This window comes from Lutra lutra, chromosome 2, assembly GCF_902655055.1.
Source record: "Lutra lutra chromosome 2, mLutLut1.2, whole genome shotgun sequence".
In the NCBI taxonomy this organism is placed as follows: domain Eukaryota; kingdom Metazoa; phylum Chordata; class Mammalia; order Carnivora; family Mustelidae; genus Lutra; species Lutra lutra.
Window position 1 is genome coordinate 113240439 of NC_062279.1, and position 20995 is coordinate 113261433.

Consider the following 20995-nt stretch of genomic DNA (forward strand, 5'->3'; position numbering starts at 1 on the left):
GAGTATATATCTCTCAGGAAAAAGCTACTAGACATTAAGAAATGATCAATTAGTCAGTATATGGTATAAGTAATGCCCCTTAATAATTTACCCAACTGTTTATTTACATTAAGTATCTTCCAAAGTTTATTAACTCCTCACCAAAAAGATGAACTACCTAGTTCTCCCTAATAATTCTAAGAAAATAAAATGGCAAATATTTTCTCTGCTTTACAAAGAGAGCAACTAGACATTAATAAGCAAATGGAATATGCTTCAGCAGTTCACTGGACAGATCCAGTGTCGGAAGCAGAATAAAGTGGAGTTCACTTAGTCTATAGACTTTTCCATTAATACCATGTCTTTATCTATTATGCCTTACAACAATATATGAGTGTGTTTATGTGTTTTGGTGTAGTGACTGAGAGAGCTGGTAGGAAGGTGATAATCATTAAGATATTATGATGTGATCTCAGAATGGTTAACTCATTGTACTAGAAGCCTAGGGCACTAGAGCAGACTAGATCCTTTTTATTAAAGGCACATAGCCCTTCCTTTAGCTCTCTAGCTACTGGGATTCACTGAGCCATATCACTCACTAAAAGGCTTACCACCTTACAAAGGAGATATTGATCTTCTACAAATATAAATGTTCCCTTACACTTTCAAAAACTGTCTTGCTCTTTCTGAAGTCTACACAAAGTGTAAATTCAGGTCTTTAGAGAATGGGATAGCCTAGCCACAAAATTTATCATCCCACCAACTGAAAAGTTGTTTCAAATATTGATCTCCTTACAAATAAAGAATAAGTGGTTATCTTCTCCCTTGGAACCTCAGATGAATCAGATCAAAGTTCCTGATATTTTCTCTTTTCCTTTCCTGGCCCACTTCTTTTCAGATTTATACAGTTGCATTAAATGAGCGTTTTGCCTGATCTCCCTAGTTTCTCTTGTTTTGAGTTATTTGGATTTTGCCATAGGTTTAAAAAATTCCTCAGTGGGGCGCCTGGGTGGCTCAGTGGGTTAAGCCGCTGCCTTCGGCTCAGGTCATGATCTCGGGGTCCTGGGATCGAGCCCCGCATCGGGCTCTCTGCTCAGCAGGGAGCCTGCTTCCTCCTCTCTCTCTGACTGCCTCTCTGCCTGCTTGTGATCTCTCTCTGTCAAATAAATAAATAAAATCTTTAAAAAAAAAAAATTCCTCAGTAATAATGCTTATCAAAAATCAAGCACAAAAACAGTGGAAATATAAAATAATTTTGAGAACAATTTGGCTATTACCTCAAGTACTTTATTTCACTGCCTTAAAGTTATTTTCCTTCACTTACTGGATATGCTAACATATAGCTCAAATTATTTGATTTATCACATATCTGTTTATAACTCAAGAGAAAATAATCCCATTTTATTAAAATAAAGGATAAACATAATGATAAAAAATAAGTTGATTAATAGAAGCTTGAGGTAAGATCTTTTTGCCAAATTGCTTCAACACCTCAAGATAAGGTTAACTATAATCTTTCTCATTTGGGGCTCAAACAAAATAGTCTGTCTAGCTCCTCTGAAGACAGAGCAAAGATGGAGCTGCTTAGGAAATTGCCTGCACTCCCAAATTTGTTGAGCCAAAAAGTGCATGGTACTTTCCATGGACTATGAGGAGCACACAGAAAAGAGGTCAGTCTGGATCTATTTAAATTCTTACCGAAAAGATGGAGCCAAGGGTGATAAACACTGGATTCTAATGAAACTAATGGGGCACTATTATCTCTGATTGTGCTCATGTGACTACAATCCATTTTACACACACCAGGCAGAACAAATCAGATGATGCAGTCTTGCTTATCATTCTTCTACTGGCTTCCCACTGCACTTAGAATAAAACCTAAATGCTCTAACCTGATTTCCAATGCCCTATGTGATCACGCATCTACCTATCCTTTTGACCCATCTCAGGTCACTCTCTCTCGTTCACTCATGGTAGGCTACACGCCAATCTTCTGACTCTTTCTCTAACAGGAGAAATCTACTCTGCCTGAAACCCTTTTTCCCTGAGCTTTTCCTTGATGGATTCTTATCTTTTAGATATCAATTTAAATATGATGCCTGCAGACATATCTTGCCTGACAAGCCACTCAATGTAGTGACAAAGACTATCCCCAAAATTAGGCAGGCTCCTTTGAGCCCTCTTTTTGACTAGGCCTTTTCTTGGGCCCTATACTCAACCTGCCTAAGTTAGTCTTAGCAAAGAATCCTACAAAGTCATCCTTCCATCTTTGATATGTGATCACCCTTGACATCTGATCAAGTTCTTCATCCCTCACCCTTGATGTCTGACTGAACCTCTGGCCTTCCTTTAACAAGAATCTCGTCAGTAGTTTAGTAAGTTCAGGAAGAATCCCCCTACGTTTGATATCTCCTCTCAACAATTTTCAATTCTCATTCTGCTCCCTGGCTATAAATCCCCAGTTGTCTTTGCTGTATTTGGAATTGAGCTCAGCTCTTCCTCCTAATACAATAATGTTGAATAAAATCTGTCTATTGACTTAAACAGGTATCTGATTCTGATTCTCTTTGATAGTAGTCACCCAATCCCCTGGTGTCAATTTATGCTATTTTACTTCTCTGCAGAGAACTAACCTCTATGACATTATAATGATGGTCATTTGTTTATGGCCTATCTCCTCACACTAGGGTATGACCTTTGGGTAAGCAGAGATATTATTTCTCTTGATTACTACTTCATCACCAGCGTGTTGAGCCTAGAACATGGCCAGCAATAACCACGATACTAAATAAATTTTATTAAGATAATTTTTAAAATTATGTTTTCATGGTTTACCTAAATGGGTATGAAAATATGTAGAAGAGAATACTGAAAGTTATAACATAAGATTTATCAACAAAAGGTAGAAATGAATATAACAAATATTAAAAGTCATTTCCTTTGGTTTCATCTTCAAACATCACTGTATTTTCCAAACTTTCCACTGTGTTTTACTTTGAAAATTAGAAAAACATTAAAAAAACACTAAAGAAAAAAAAAGTGGTTTATGAATTACCAATTTTCATTGGCTTATGTGTTTCTCCAAGAGAAACCTTTTACTTGCAAGTTCCCAGATTATTGATTCTGTGCGAAGAGAAAGGCACATTTAAAAAAAAAAAAAAAGTAACAAGCAAAAGTTTCACCAGAGGAAAAACTGTCCAAAGTAGTATTTCCTTCCTTCAAGTTTTAAAACCTGGCAGATTTTAAGATAACCTACCACATAACAGAATGGAGGAAAGGGAAGAAGAAGTAAGAGTCTCATACTGGATATCACTTTATCTATTTAAGGAGAATCAAGACCAAATGCTGTTTTTCCGAGTAAACTGAACCAGTTTACTGAACCAGCGAGTGACTCGTGTGAAGCTGTTAACCAAGTGTGACAAACAGGAGCAGCAGCACTCTGCTTACTGCACTGTTCGACCCTGCTCTCCAGGATAATCAGATATCCATCATGGCACCTATCTTTAAACCATTCCTTTGTTTACTGCTGCTTATTATTTTTTGACAACTACTATTGGTGTTTAATCATTTCTCTTCATATGAGTAAATACAACATTGCCAAAGTGCATAACATGAAGATTAATTAAGATAATCAATTAAGGTAAGGTAGAATGAAAAATAATTCATCCGCATTTCTCCAATTAGAAAAAAAGTTTTGGTGGAATCAACTAGGCAAACTCTTGCCTCAGGGTTTTTACACAGGCTGTTTGTTTCCTCTATCTGTTGATGCTCCCCGCCCCAGGAAGCCAAATGACTTGTTTCCTCCTGTTCTTTTTTAGGTCTTTATTCCAATTTCATTCTCAATTAAGTCATCCCTACCAAACTATCTGAAATCATAATCCCCCAACAAAACCAATTTCCACTCCCTGTTTGTTCTCCCCCTCAGTACTTATGACAATATAACATCCTATACTTTGCTTACTGTCTGTCTATCCCAAAAATGCAATCTATGTGAGGGCAGGTATAATGGTCTGCTGTATTCCTATTGTATTCCCAGAAAATGACCTTGCTGAGTGAATGAATAATATGAGTAATTTGCCACTGTTATAAGTTTTGAGTGTGTCTTAGTTTAATCTATTGATTCCCATCTTGCAGTACAGAATCACTACAAAATATCTCTTGTGATTAGAAATGGATCTTGGAATTCAGGACCTGAAATTTCTATAGATACTTTGTACTCCCAAAATCTTGAAAGATGGAAGAAAATCTCAAGTGAAGTGACCAAAAAGCCACGGCATTGGAGGCTATGGACCACTGAAAAAAATTATATGTAGTGTCAGAGTGTGTTAATGATGCTGTCTATGTCAAAAATCTTCAGAAATTTCCCCAGTATACAACTTCCCCTTTGTTAGTAAGGTTATTCTGCATGGGGTTTCAAAATGAAAACTGTTCTTGTTTTAGTTTGAGTGTCTTTAGAATGTCTGACTTTGGTCTCCTAGAGGAAATGAGGACAACCAGTTTTATTTTCTCCAAAAGCAGAGTTTCACAGAAAGACCTTGATTAAAAACAAAACAAAAAACAACTCTTCTTCACAAGAATAACAAAGTGAACCAAACAAAAATTCCATTTTATCTTAAACCTGAGCAAGAACAGTGCTCTTTGAACCATAGTGGGTCATACTGTATAATTTCTTATTAGCCAATATTATGGACTGAATATTGTCTCTCCAAAATTGTGTCTCAACCTTGGGATCTCAGAAAGTGACTGCATTTGAAGTCTTTGAAAGGGCATTTAGGTTAAAATGAGGTCATTGGGGTGGACCCCAATACAATATGATGGTGCTGTTATAAGAAGAAAAATTTACAACAGAGACAAGACCACATGAAGACATAGGGAGAAGACATCTATCTTCTATCAACCCAAGGAGAAGAGTCTCAGAAGAAACAAACCCTAACACCTTGATCTCAGACTTCTTGCTTACAGAATTATGAGAAAATAAATTTCTTTGTTAAAGCCATCTAATCTGTTACACTTTGTTATGACAGCCCTTGCAAAATAAGATAGCCAACCAAGAAATGCCAAAGACTATCAGGTAAAACACTGAAAAAGAGGTAGATTTACATTTCAGAGTTGTTCTCTCTCCAATCAGAAGGTTCATATTAGACAGCTGCTGCTTTGTTAATGCTCCAGATTTACTTGGTAGTGTCCATTCATTCACTTAAGAACCTAAGAAACATGCAGGATGCTAGAAACTTCAAGTCAGGAATAGAAATTTAATGGTCCCATTCACAAAAACAGAAGAACTATAAACTTTCTCAGTGAATGATTTTGAAATTCTACTGCATTATCACTCCTTCTCTCACAACTTCTACATGACAAATAATTTGGCTGACAATAAAACTCACAGAACTGGGGCAGTGACATTGATCTAAAATAATCAACACCACTAACACAGAATCATGTTCTTATTCTTTTCGTTGTTTTTCTTTGTATTCTTTTTCTTTCCTTTGTTTCTTCTATTTTTCTTATATTCATCAGTTTTTTTATTTTGAACATTATCTTGCTATTTCATAATTCATGGGGGATAACAGAGTAAAATAATTTTACTAGTTTCTGGAGGAAAATCAATAACTATACGAAAAACTACTTGCAGGATAGGTAAAAAGTAACTTAGCTGACTAAAATAATGACATAAATTCTGTCTCTCCAAACTTCAGCAGCAGCAGCTGAACAATCCTTGAAGACACATAAAAGCACTACTCAATAATATTTTATACTATTTTTAAAGTATTAGTACATTAACTGTTACCTTTTGAAAAACATTTCAAAAACGCTTAAAGAATCAAATGTAACCAAAACCAAAAATTAGGAACTTATTTCTTAAAAGTTGCAAACAGTCTATATCACTAAAGTAATATTACTAAAGCACAGTTGTGGTTAAAAAATACATAACATAAACATTAACATTTAAAATACATTGAAAAGATTTCCTTACCAATATTGGGGTGCTTCAGAAGACGGCAGATTCTAGCTTCTCTTTCCAGTTTCTGATGATCTGTTTAAAAAAACAAATCACAAGTCTTAGGAAAGAAGGTTAAAAGACAATAAAATAGCATACTGAAATGACATAAAACCTTTACATTTATGTATCTTTTGATCTTTTAAAAAGTGATAATTTATCATATTAACAGTTATAGTTATCTGTAAAAGAGAAAAAGTTGAAAAGAATAAAGCCACACTTGTTTTTTTAAAAAAAGTGATAATTTGCAATTAGGTGAACATAATATAGTTTAAAAATCTAATTTCCTTTCTTTTTCATTAGCTTGATGCTTGATAGACTGAGATACAGAATAGAGCTGAATTTAGACAGGGCTGAGAAAACAGGGAAAATGTCACAAAGTAGTAGTATTCTTTCTTTACCTTAAGTATATATTATTATAACAACTTAAATAACCCAATATACACATACACATTTAATCAGAGAATGCCTATCTGGAATTTGAAATACCAAGGAAATCGTGCTAAGTATGGTTCCAGTCTGTCCCCAATGAAGAAGTATTTCCTGTCCAGTCATATTTTCTATCAACTATTCTTCATACAATCGTTGGTCCAACTTCCCAGGTTTATTTATTTTTTTTTAAGATTTTATTTATTTATTTGACAGAGATCACAAGTAGACAGAGAGGCAGGCAGAGAGAGAGGAAAGAAGGGAAGCAGGCTCCCTGCTGAGCAGAGAGCCTGACGTGGGGCCCAATCCCAGGACTCTTGAGATCATGACCTGAGCCGAAGGCAGAGGCCTTAAACCACTGAGCCACCCAGGCACCCCCTTCCCAGGTTTATTATGCTCTTTATTATATCAGAGACTTCCAAAAATCCCAAACTGCTTGCTCATCTTTACCCTTCTATGTTTCCCTAATCATTTCTTTGAAGGGGCATGACCACTGTAAACTTGCAGTTTATGAACTATCTGATACTCTTCTTTGGTTTCTTTGTGGTGGTTCTTATGCATATATTTAGAACCAAAATCACTGGCCAAAGCATAATAATAAATGACAAAAAGAAGCAATAAAGAGCAGGAACACACATTGCCAATAAAGACAGCACTGCAGAATGGTCAATAGTTAAGAGCCTTATATAGACACCTGACTTACACCTTAAAACAGTCCTCTGAGGATATTATATCCCTATTTTAAATATTATATCCCTATTTTAAAATTATAAATATTATATCCCTGTTTTATATATATTATATATAATAATTATTATATCCCTATTTTAATATTACTAATCCCTATTTTATTAGGCAATATTATATCCCTATTTTAAAATTATAAAAACTAAGGCATAAAGAGGTTAACTTACTAGTGGCATCTACCAAATCAGCTCTCATTAACTAGAGTCATAAAATAGCCTTAAAAGGAGGAGAGGAACCCTTACCTAACTACCCACACAGTCTATACCAATGGTTCTCCAACTTTGTGGTCTCAGAACCTCTTAACACTCTTAAAAATTATCAAGGACCCCAAAGAGTTTTATTCATATGGATTAGATCTATTCATGCTTACTCTATGAGAAACAAAACTTAAAAAAAAAAAAGTTAAATATATATTAATTCATTTAAAAAAATAATGAACCCATTACATTAACATAAGTTACTGCATTTAATTTTTAAACTTTTTATTTGGAAGTAACTGAAACTTACAGAAAATATGAAGAACAGTACTAAAAACACTTATATAACAGATTACTCAGATACATCTATTATTAACATTTTACCCATTTAAAAAATCACTTATATTCTATGTATGTATATATGTCTGTGTATGTGTATACGTATTCACATATTTAACACCAAATACATACATATATGTAGGTATACACACACACACACACACACGTTTATATTTATACCTAATTTTTTTCTGAACAATTTGAAGGTAAGTTACAAAGATGAAGGCCCCTTTTGCCCCTAAAATTTCAGAACCAAAGGTATATTTAAGGTATATTACCTTAAAATTGTGATACTCTTAAAATCATTGTAGAGTTATCAACTTCAACAAATGCCACATCAATACAGTATTTTACCAGCCATATGTTAATTTTGTATATTTAACCCAAAGATGCCCTTTATAGGGTTTTTGCCCTCTAATGCAGATCCAGCCTAGGGTCAGATGTAGCATTTAGTTGTCATCTCTCCTTAGTTTCCTTTAGTCTGGAGTATTCCCATAGTTTTTGTCTTCTATGACCTGACAGTTTTGAAGAATACCACGTCTATCTTTTAAAAAGAATGATTCTCGGGGTGCCTGGGTGGCTCAGTGGGTTAAGCCTCTGCCTTTGGCTCAGGTCATGATCTCAGGGTCCTGGGACCAGAGCCCCGCATTGGGCTCTCTGCTTGTCAGGGAGCCTGCTTACCCCTCTCTGCCTGCCTCTCTGCCTACTTGTGATCTCTCTCTCTCTCTCTCTCTGTCAAATAAATAAATAAAATCTTTAAAAAAAAAGAATGATTCTCATTTGGTATTGTCAGATGTTTGCTCATGATTTGATTTAGGCTATGCATTCTCAGCTAGAACACTATCCTCCTCCGGCTGTCACATATGGAAGTACACACTGTCCGACTGCTTCTCAAAAATGGTAACTTTGATTGCCAGGTCAATGTGCTGTTGAATTTCTCTGCTAAATATTCTCTTTTAATTTTTCCTTTGTCACTAATAAAAATGTGGTGAGACTTTTTATGGCCAAGAAAACACCCTGGTCTTCATCAAAATTCCCCTATAGATTGTGCATTCTGTGATGATTCCTGCATGAACCAGTCTTTACTATGATAGTAGCAAAATGTTGATTTTCTAACTCCAGCACAATAACATTTTCATGGAAAAATACTGTTATTTAAAAAAAAAAAGTCAATGACATTATAATAAGAATGTATAAGGATGGGGCGCCTGGGTGGCTCAGTGGGTTAAAGCCTCGGCCTTCGGCTCAGGTCGTGATCCCAGGGTCCTGGGATCGAGCCCCGCATTGGGCTCTCTGCTCAGCAGGGAGCCTGCTTCCCTTCCTCTCTCTGCCTGCCTCTCTGCCTACCTGTGATCTCTGTCAAATAAATAAATAAAATCTTAAAAAAAAGAAAAAAAAAAGAATGTATAAGGACAATTAGTAGCTCACTTAGGGTAAGCACAGCATGTTTACCCAATCATTATGCTGTACACCTGAAACTACTATAACATTGTGTCAATTACACTTAAAAAATGATTTTGAAATGAAAAAATAAGAAAGAGTAACAAGGTTTTACATCTTTGCCAAATCTCTTTGATGTCTGGCTTAACAGAAGACATCTGTATTCTCCATGTTTGCCTCTATATTCAATCTACTGTACTAGGTTGTTTTGGTTGAAGTATACCAATAGAATCTGACCTTAGGTATGTAGTTGGAAGAGAGTACGTCACAGCCTTTTCAAATAATGGTGTATATTGTTCTCAAAAATCATCCCAAAACTAAACAAGTGATAGTTTTTTAAAGGTTAATTGCCCTGTGAAATCTGAAACATTATCAATGCACTTTATGAACCATATCAATAGTCACAAACTTTAATGTTTAAATCAAATTAATTTCCAACATGAATATAATAAACTTTCTAATGTAATAAAATTTTACTCTGCTACATTAAAATTCATTACTCTTTATTTTTTTTTAAAGATTTTATTTATTTATTTGACAGACAGAGATCACAGGCAGGCAGAGAGGCAGGCAGAGAGAGGAAGGGAAGCAGGCTCCCTGCTGAGCAGAGAGCCCAATATGGGGCTCGATCCCAGGACCCTGAGATCATGACCTGAGCCGAAGGCAGAAGCTTTAACCCGCTGAGCCACCCAGGCGCCCCTCATTACTCTTTATTGTACTTCTTTTACACCCAGGCATAATTTTATAACATGATGTACCATTTGGAAAACACTGGTTTAGTATGTTATATGGTTCTTCCAAACATGGACACATTTCATTATGTACTATTATAAAAACAGTATCACCACTAACATCACCAGAACAATCTTTAAATTTGGGAATTCCTCATGTTCTTATGGATAAATTCAAATTTTCCAAAAGTCTAATTTTTTTTTGAAAGCCTGACCTGTGTTATTGCCAATAAATGCAGTCAGTTGTTTTGCATTAAGCAACAGTCTCATTTTGTTCATTTTGAGAAAATGTCTCAACCTCAGTCTGAATAATCATAGCTAGTTTTTCAGTTGTAATTTCAAGTAAAAATGGTATCCCATGAAAGAGTACCTAGTTCAGCTTCCAACTCAAACAACTTCAAGGTATTTTTCCTTGAGACAACCACTACACATCAGTATGGAGCAAAAGTGCTTTACACATTCTTCTCATTTAATCATGTAGAATGTTGCAAAGATATACAATCAAAGGTCAAGATTTAATGATGGTAATAATTTTAACTGTTTCATCATGTGAAATCCTCAGTGAAGAAAGGTTTATTTAGTCTGTAAGTGCATGGAGCTGAAAAATACAGATGAATAGAATAGTTTGATGTCACTGCCTTCATTCATGCAATTACATTCACTATTTCTTTTGTATCATCAGTATAAATGTCAAAACACATACACACTCACACAAAGCATATAGTATCTTAGATTTACTATGAAAGTAGTTTTGAACTTATAGATTCTCTAAGAGGGTTTCAAGGGACTCCTGGATCTACTACACCTTTGAGAACCACTGGTATATTCTACAAAAAAAACCCTGTGTCATATAACTTTTTTTTTTTTTTTTAGCAATTTCAAAAAATATTCTAAACATGTATAGTGTTATTGTTTTAAGTAATCTCTATACTCAGTGAGGGTATATGGTGTTATTAATAACTCAAATAGAGATAGTGTTTTAAAGAATCAGCACAGCATTCTATTGGATCTAACAGTGTATCCATTATATCTGTATTATGAAATATAAAGACAGGTATTCTCCGGCCTTACCATTGCCTAAAACTAGAAGTGCCTCAAGTAAATGTAAAAAGTAAATTCTTCAAATGCCCTATCTCTTTAACAGGTTCTCATTCTTAAGGTAAGCTACTTCTAGAATATTCTCATTTAGAAATATACAAGTAGGGGTGCCTGGGTGGCTCAGTTGGCTAAACATCTGCCTTAAGCTCAGGTCATGATCCCCAAGTCCTAGGATCAAGCCCCATGTCAGGCTCTCCGCTCAGTGACGAGCCTTTTTCTCCCCCTCTCTCTGCCTGATGCTCCCCCGACTTGTGCTATCAAATAAATAAATAAAATCTTTAAAAAAAAAAAAAAAGAAATACACAAGTAAACACAAAAGGTTAAATCCAATTTGAAACAGCATCTAATACTACCTTAAATCCTGCAAAGTATCCTATGTAAAATATATGCTTATAGAAATTATAATTTTGTTGTGGAGACAGGGATATGCAAATACATATGCTATATCATGTGATATGTATTATGTATATATTATTATTTAATATTTATATACATCACCAGAGAACTATATATTAAAGAAAAACAAGATGACAAAAGATCTTTACCAACGGTATGTGGTAATAGAGTTTTAGCTATAAAGATAAACATAATTACAGAATTTTATATAGCTTATTCTTATGGGTTGAACTGTGTCTTGTAAAATTCATATGTTGAGCTTCTAACTCTTACTACCTCAGAATGAGTGTGTATGTGGACCCAGGGTCTTTAAAGGGGTAATTAAGTTAAAATGAGGTCATTAGGGTAAGCCCTACATTAACATAACTGGTGTTCTTGTAAAAAGAGGCATTTAGAACAGACACACCTTGAGGGAAGATCACATGAAGACAGAGGGAGAAGACATCTATAAGCAAGGAGAGAGCCCTCAGGAGAAAACCAACTTGTTGAAACTCTGATCTTGGACTTCTTGCCTCCAGAATTTGCTAAGATAAATTTCTGTTATTTAACCCCTCATATGTGTTACTTTGTTACGGCAGCCCTAGCTGATAAATACACCAAAGTACTAGTTTTACATTGCTATATAACAAATAGCCACAAATACAGAAGCTTAAAATAACACTCATTTATAATCTCACAGTTTCTGTGAGTCAGGAACCTGGGCATAATTTAACTGAGCCCTTTGCTTTAGGATTTCTCAAAAGGCTGCAATGAATATATCAGCTAGGGTTGGGGTCTCATCTACAGACTAGAGAAGGATCTGTTTCCAAGCCCGCATGGTTGGTGCAGCTACTATAGAACCAGATTGATTTATCATTTAATATTTATTAAAATATTCAAACTTCAGTAGTTTGACTTTTTTCTTCCCTTGAAGCTCAAGTCCACACTGTTACATGAATAAAAATACAACCCTTCAGGCTATAATTTGTCAGGTCTGAAAAGATACATGCTGTTAGCAATATGGCTAAAGATCTACCCTACAAACAATGCCATAAAGAAAATATATCATCATTCAGTTTTGTTTTGTTTTCAAGATTATTTATTTATTTATTTGACAGACAGAGATCACAAGTAGGCAGAGAGGCAGGCAGAGAGAGAGGAAGGGAAGCAGGCTCCCTGCTGAGCAGAGATCCTGATGTGGGGCTCAATCCCAGGATGCTGGGATCATGACCTGAGCTAAAGACAGAGGCTTTAACCCACTGAGCCACCCAGGTGCCCCTATTATCATTCAGTTTGACATGGAATCAGTAGGTAACAGTATTTACTCAGGACAAAGACCTCAGCATTTTAAAAGTTTCTAAGAATTTTGAGATAATGTAGTCACTTCTTCTCAGCTTTAAGATTCTTTTTAGATACTTTTTAACCTTAATGAGGTATTTATTTCAAATAAGGTCCTAAATGTGAGTTCAAGCCTAATGAAGTTAATCCTTCACTCCTGTTCCAAATCAAATTTTAATCTTTATGGAAAATAACTCCGGTCACAAATGAAAATTAAAGGGCTAGCCCTTAATCACTTCCACATAGCAACAGGAGTATCACTAAAGCTACATAAAGCAACAACTTCTTTACCCAGCCAACATCAGCCAATGAAATGCCATCAAGTAAATTTCAAAGGTAACTACCTCCCCTACCCCAAATGACAACTTAAAACATTAACCTCTTGGGGGTAAATCTATTGCTTTCTTAAATAAATGACATACAAAATAATTTAAACTTTTTGACACCCTTGGGTCATTATTACGATCATTATTACTCTCCTATAATTCAGTGAAGCCCTCATAGGCTACAGAGGTGTCAAAGCCCACAGGATACTGCCCTGTGTTCAGTCTGCCCCACACCCCTCAATATGGAATCACCTTGTCAGCACAGGCAATGCAAAGGGATGGTTTGGGCAGGGAGAGGTGGGTAGCTATCATAATTGGTCACTTACCCCCTTTCCCTCCACACACACACACGTGAGTATAAACATGAAACCTAAGGAAGACATGGATTTGCCACACCCAAGAGGGTTGAATTCTTCCAGATGCCCCTCCTCACAGACAGATTACCACCCATAAAATTATCTTATATTGCATTTATGCAGGAGTCACCCCTCACGCCCAGAATGTTTACAATCCAATTCCATCATTAATGTTTGTTCTGCTGACCTGGCTTGCCAGCTTAAGCTGCTACCTTCCCTGCTCCTACCTCCTTGGTTGATCCTTGCACCAGTATGAGATCAATGCCTTAGATCTATCAGTTTTTGAGGGCAGGTTAATCCTGCTTTTCTGGCTTCTCCACTACAACCAACCCAACTCGATTCTTAACTTTGTCATATTTGTTTGGTTTCTAAGAAACGACACTCTCAAGCAAGTCACAGCCCTGCTCGCCATCTAGAACCACACCTGCCTGGCTATCCATTTTCAGAAGAGGGACAATTAAACAAAATGGACCTAAACTACTTTAAGTTTTATATTGTCGCATCTGTTTATTATACCTTTTCTATTTCTTCACATGTTTTTCACTATCTGCTCTTAACTGCTGTATCTTAAGTACATAAAACGATTTCAGGTACACATAACAGGCATTAAATAAATCTTTGTTGAATGAATAAATGAATTAATGACAACTGCCTTTTCCTTGTTTCATAACTGCTTTGAACTAAGGACAGATGAAAACGAGGATATGAGAATATAAAATAATTACAAATAATCTAGCAGTGAAAACCTGAAGAGACCTTTTCTGAAAAAAAGGTACAATCTTTAGCACAGGAATTCTAAAGCACTATAATGTGACTATTCAGAGGCCTTATTCCTAAAGATTTTTTGAATTACATTCTGAATACATTTTTCTTGTTAGAGAAATTACTTCAAGCTAAATGAGGCATTCCTTTGGTAGGAATATAGATTCTGTCCATTTAAGTAGGTCAGATTTAAAACCACACTGTAAATTAGAAAGAGCTATTTAAAGGGGTCACTTCATTACAAAGCCTGAGTATGATGTATATGGATTTAAAGCTATTATATTCATTTAACAAAGGTTTTTTTAAAATTCGTAACTAAATATTATCTTTCATTTTATCCTTTTATTTTAAACTAGTTTAATCCATATCATAAATTTAATTTTTTTTTAACTATCTGACCTAGATTCTATTATTTCTGACATTAGGTACTCATCACTTCCCACTACTTTCTGTTGCCCACTAATATCCTGGGTAAATCAGTAAGATTCTATAATTATATAGGATAATGTTTTTCCTTTCATGGTAAAGTAGAATTAGATATATGTGCTAAAAGTTCATATATCTGAACTTAGGAGTGAGACCTTTTGAATAGCTTTTTCTTTTTTTCCCCTGTGTGGGAAGCTCATGCAAATTTTAAATTCTGAATTACGATGTCAGTCAAACCTTCATTCTATATGAACCACAAGCCACGGTTTAGGATTTCTACAGAAAACCCTTTTTCCCTGACCTTTTTAAACATCCATCACATGGGAGATAAACCAGGCCTCTACTTCATTTTACCTTCTTTCTGAAGTTTCACCTGTGGAGGAAGATGGAATTGTCCACAGGGGCCAGAAAAATAAAAGGCTCATCATGAAAGCTCCTGATATTGCAGAACTAGACACAGAGACAACCCAGAGGGATGGAAAGACCTCAGGTTTCAGAGTAGAACACCCAAGAGCTGCTATCTGGTTCTACCACTTACAACTAGCTGGGTATCAAAGTTCCTTGACTTCTCAAAAGAGTCATCTATAAAACGAGCATAAAATATCTAACACCAGGCAGCATATCTGGGACAAAGTGGCACTCAATAAATTATGGTATCACCATCATTATTTCTATTATTACTAGAAACCTGTAACTCTAAAAAAACAAAATTCTTAACAGATGTTATTAGTTCCATCAAACATTAATCATTTTATATGTACTTTAATATACCATGAAAATAACTTATCCATAAAATCATATGATTATGCTATTTAGGCATTCATTGTTAATTGAAACAGTGGGATAACCACTGAGATCTATGGTCAAAAAGAGACAAATATAGTAAAATATGAACAAAAACTCATAGTTATTCAGCATTACAGTATAATCTAAATATCTCAAAAACAAGAATACAGGAAAAAAATGTGCATGTAAAATTTTTAAACAAATTAAACTGACTAGTTTTATATCCAAACTATATATTTTTATTCATTCATTTCACACATCCAAAATGAATGATGTCTGGCAAATAATTTATCGTATCATATTATTTCAGAAAAAGCTATTGGATAATATATTTAGCCTATTTTCTAGGAATGTAAAGGAATAAACAGTGAAATTTGATGGTACCACTCTTAAGCTGTCCTGTAGGAGAAATGTTTTTCTTCTTCCACTACAATGACATTCTATTTTTTTTTTTTTTAAGATTTTATTTATTTGAGAGAGAGAGTGTGAGTGAATGAGCTGGGGGGAGGGGCAAAGGGAGAGGAAGAAGCAGACTCCCCATTGAGCAGGGAGCATGATCCAGGGCTAGATCCCAGGACCCTGAGATCATGACCTGAGCCAAAGGCAGCCACTTATCTGACTGAGCCGCCCAAGTGCCCCACAACAATGACATTCAGTCAGATACATGACATTATATCTTATGAAAACAATGCTTTACACAAAATTATGAAATGCAAGACAAAATATTTTATAAGGCTTTTGTTGAGTAGCAATTTAAGCAAGCACACAATATGTACAGGCCTCTTAGAACTACAAATAGTGAGCATTAATTTATGTAAAATACTTTCATATAAATGTTTAATATATGATTATACAGAATATATAGAATATCTAGATACCTACCAAGAATGTAACAAGGGATGGGAATACTCTGTTCTGACAAACCAGAAATCTTAGGAGAATCTCCTAGTAAGCCTCTCATTAGTTCTAGGTGATATGCTAAAAGAATCTGAATTGAGCTTTTTCCTCTGAGAGGAAGAGGGAGTGTAACTGTATAGAATTTAGGCACAGGGCAGAGAATGCTGTAAAGATTCTTGCTAGAGTGTAGATATCCTCCAGATGATTAAGGGACGAGATGGATAGGAAACCCTGCTTACACCCCTTTAGTACTAGGTGACATCAGCCAGCTTTCCTCTTAGGTTCAAAGCCTCTCATAGGAGGTGCCTCTGCCTGCCTGTGTGACTCTCATTTTAACATGGTGGCATCACTCATTACATGTTTTAAGGCAAGGAACTTGTACTGTGAGGATCACCAAAGGATTTTGTCAGGAGAAACAAATCAGGAAGCAAAAGACCAGGAGAGTGGTATCCGGAAAAGACAGATAGCTAGGACAAGTCTCTGCAGCAAGTCACAGTCAAGGCATGTTCACAGGAGGAGAGCAAACTTCCCTACATGGCATTTAGAATACAAGGTGTCAGACTGAGAATTCACACAGAACAGATAGATGATTCAGTAATATGATTTTAAGCTGTTTTGGCTCAAGTGACTGTTAACATCATAAAAAACAAACTTTTCTTTTTTTTTTTTTTTTTTAAGTAGGCTCCATGCCCAATGTGGGGCTTGAACTCCTGACTCTGAGATCAAGAATCCCATGTTTTACTGACTGAGCCAACAAAACTCCAAAATAAACCTTTATATAAACAAATTATGAGGATATTCATTGATGCATATTAAGAATTACAGATATTTAAATTTATATCTTTATTTTAATTGTATATTAATAATTCATATGGCATTTTTAAGAAGATTTTATTTATTTATTTGACAGAGAGAGATCACAAGTAGGCAGAGAGGCAGGCAGAGAGAGAGAGAGGAGGAAGCAGGCTCCCTGCCAAGCAGACAGCCCGATGGAGGACTTGATCCCAAGACCCTGAGATCGTGACCCGAGCCGAAGGCAGAGGCTTTAACCCACTGAGCCTCATATGGCATTTTAAAAATTATTCTGATCATATTCCTGTAGAAGGGTAATGAGATGAATTTTATATCTTATTTTGTCTTCAGTTTCTAGAATTTGGTCTATATAGTACTCTCCCCTCAGTGTAATTTCACTTATGCTTTTAGAAGAATTTAGCTGCACAATTCCATTCTCATGTTTAGGCATAACAGAGATAAGTCACTTGAGACATTCTGTATTTAAATCTTTTAAACTTACTACCTAGAGACCACAGGGACCCAGAATGGAAAGAAGGCATACTGAAGATAAATACAATCCACGTTTTACCATTCTTTCCACTGGTCCAGATGACTTTTATAGGCAGTTGCATAGTAACACAAGAGAGCATTTATTTTAGGGATTTCACAAAAAATAAATTTTTCTTACTGTGGTGAACATATTTTGCTGTTCTTAAATATGTTTTTTTACTAATCAAATACACACAACTTATTCAAAACGAAAAGGAGAAAACATAGTTTTCACAGGATGTTTTTCTTTATGTAGTTCAATATTAATACATTAAAAACAAAGACAAAAAATAACTTTGGATAACAATTTAAAGATTTTTTAAATTTATTTATTTATTTGAGAGAGAGGAAGAGAGACAATGAGTGAGCAGGAGCAGGATGTGGGGTTTGGGGGAGCGGTAAGCAGAGGGAGAGGGACAAGCAGACTCTATGAGGAATGCAGAGCCCTATGCGGGTCTTGATCCCATGACCCTGAGATCATGACCTGAGCAGAAATCAAGAGTCAGATGTTCAACTGACTGAGCCACCCAGGCGCCCCTGGATAACAATTTAGAAGAATGAAGGAAAGAAAGGAGATACATGGACTTTCATCATTTCTTTAAGCATCTGGAACATTCAGTTATTCACTTTTCTGTTCATGAGTTTCCCTCATGAAGAGGTAACTGTGAAGCTAAGAAATCTTAAACTTCAAGCCCCTAACAGGATCTTAGCTATATGATCATATGTTCTCATAAAACTTGCAAAACAAGGTGTTTCAAGACAATCAATTTTGATCACTCTTTCCTTCCACTACCTCTTCCCTTCAATCATATCTCCCCTTATATTTAGTGATACTATAGTGGCCAAAAACATTTTTGAGATCTAGCCAAGGGGAAGCTAAGTGGAGGATACAATTTAGTTTGGATATAATGAAACATATTTAAACCTGGTTCACAGCCACTTTTGGGTATAGCTGTGTTATGACTGGTCATCCCAAAGGAAGAATGCTTCCTGGAATACACCCACCTCACAGCCTGTGGTGGGATGAGAGGGCAAGGGCACCGCAGTACATGAACTTGCACTACAAATCATCCCACTAGTGTGGGTGTACAGAGGAGAAAGAGCAACTTTTTGCTAATTTTCCAAATTTCATTTTGCCTTGCAATATATGTCAGCTTCTCAAAATTCATAATTTCTTATGACTATTTTCATTCTAAATATATATTTCCTTTTGAGTTTCATCTTGTGTTTGTAATTTTGTTTTCTTTCTTTAGGGAGAATCTCCTAAACTGCATAAACTGCAATCTCTGGATCCATACTCACTATTATAGTTACAAAAAAAGTAGAAGAAGGTAACATTGTTCAAATTCTGAACATAAAAAAACACACACAATAAAGTTCTTCACAAAACTTATATTAATTTTAAGTAAATAGATATTCATTTATATTGTTAAACTATTCATTAAAAAGCTATACATAACTTATATTACATTAGTCATGAGTGACCAACCATAGCAAAAATATCACCAAGTTGAAAATCAGGGAGAAAAAGAATGACTTCCAGTGTAAGATCTGCAAGGAATTAAGGATAAAAAGCAAATCTTATAAAAGTGAAGAACTATAATTCATACATACTCTCTCCCCTGAGAATGTTACATATTTGAGATGATTTATGCTTATATTTAGGGGAAAAAATACCTAGATCAGACATGGTATTTAAACATATCCATTATGAATGTACTTACTAAGCATTTTTATTAAGCAGGCATAAGGACATGGATTGATGTTTTGGAAGATAAAGTAATTTATTATAGTCTAACTACTCATGAACTAATAATTAAATCAGAAATCACAGATTTAATAACAATAATAATAATACCCTTCAAATTGGAGATGGAAAGTGAAACTATCATTTACTGAACTATACTCCCCAAGTTGAAAAATTCAATACACCTCATCTTGTCTCTACATATTTAATCATACATTTCTATTTTACCCATATTTTGTGGATGCTTTTATTTCCTATAGACACTCAAAAAGACACACACACAATAGGAAGTTTAATGTAGCTACCTAAATTAAAAAAAAAACTACTAAAACAAGATATTAAAATAAAATAATTTCATTTTTAATTGAAATTCTGAAGGTTAAAAATTAAACATTGTCAGATACAAGATGCTAAAACCATATATTCAGGACTTGTTAAGTGGTAAGTTGAAGCCATACTGCCATTTTGAGCCCTTTTCTCACTTCCAGCTGTACAAGAGCAGACAATGAGAACATGAGGGAGGACTGTTCTGCGTAGAGTCCTCAGAACACTCTACATCCCCTTTTACCCCACGCTGGAAAGCTTACTCTAGAGTACTAAATTGAGGGAAGAAAGGTGTGTCTGAGAGAAATATTTGAAAAGATTCATCTCCAACAGTTTGAGAAAAACAAGAATGGCTTCCTATTTAAATTGGACTCTACAGGCATGAAATTTTGTCTGGCTAGTGGGATAGATTGTCTTACAATGGACAGTCCCCATGAGAACATGGACAGCCAATGTGACCCAAAAGTGGAGAAGAATGGCAGAAGCCCAGAAGCTGGAAAGGCAGCTAAAAACATGGCCATCCAGATAGGGGAAATATGGCCATCATTAGCAAAATGGTCACCAGTGGTCCCTAAGAGGAACTGCCCAAAAACCCACAAAAATGTCCCATGAGATCAGTAATCACGCATTTCTCAGACAGTAGCAGTCTGGATTAGAACTGTACCAGTGAAATCAAATAAGCACATCTCCTTATAGCTCCTTATAGCTCCTAAAGGGCCACACATAGCAACCAGGGAGTGGGAGAGGAAGTGAGGTGACAAAGTGTTGGGTACTATACCTTTCTCTGGTCCCTGGAGTCTCTCAAGTATGAAACAGACCTGACTTGGCAGAGGAGAGAAGTTTCAAATGATATTACACTGGCCAGAACTTTTTAATTCTGCAATGAGACTGTTTTTGTGACTCAAAGGAAGTACCAAAGTTCTGAGATCTGACCAAGACTTCTTCCAGGGCAGGAGTGAATAGGTTACATGGATTTCTGGGAGCTGAGGAGAGGGTGATCTCAGTGGGGTGCACATGATCTGTTTACAGGACTTTCATATAACAGAGGTTACAAATATTTTCTTTAACGAAGTCTAAAACCATCTAGAATTTGGATTTGCTGAATATTGTTATTTCTTTCACATTGCATTCTTCTGCTTTCAGAGTTCCCATATCCAATTACATTAGAATACCTGCGAAATATGTTTGTGCACTTTACAATCACCTAAAAACTTTCTAGATAACTTACAGTTTAGAGTATATAATCTTATTCCATCAGATCTTGAAGTTATAATGTGTCTAAAATGCAGGACAGAATTCCCTGAACTTAAGAGAGTGTCATTCTTTTTTTTTTTTTTTAAAGATTTTATTTATTTGTCAGAGAGAGAGGGAGAGCGA

At 35.5% G+C, this 20995-nt stretch overlaps 1 protein-coding gene across 16 annotated transcripts in view; it reads right to left on the reverse strand.

The window, feature by feature from the left end:
• CAMK2D (calcium/calmodulin dependent protein kinase II delta) overlaps positions 1 to 20995 on the reverse strand; it is a 335351-nt gene that overhangs the window by 228379 nt on the left and 85977 nt on the right. For all 16 annotated transcript variants that reach the window (XM_047718293.1, XM_047718289.1, XM_047718280.1 and 13 more), the window contains exon 3: positions 5954 to 6013. In XM_047718293.1, coding sequence (XP_047574249.1) covers positions 5954 to 6013 — 60 coding nt within the window. The remainder of the gene's footprint in view (positions 1 to 5953; positions 6014 to 20995) is intronic.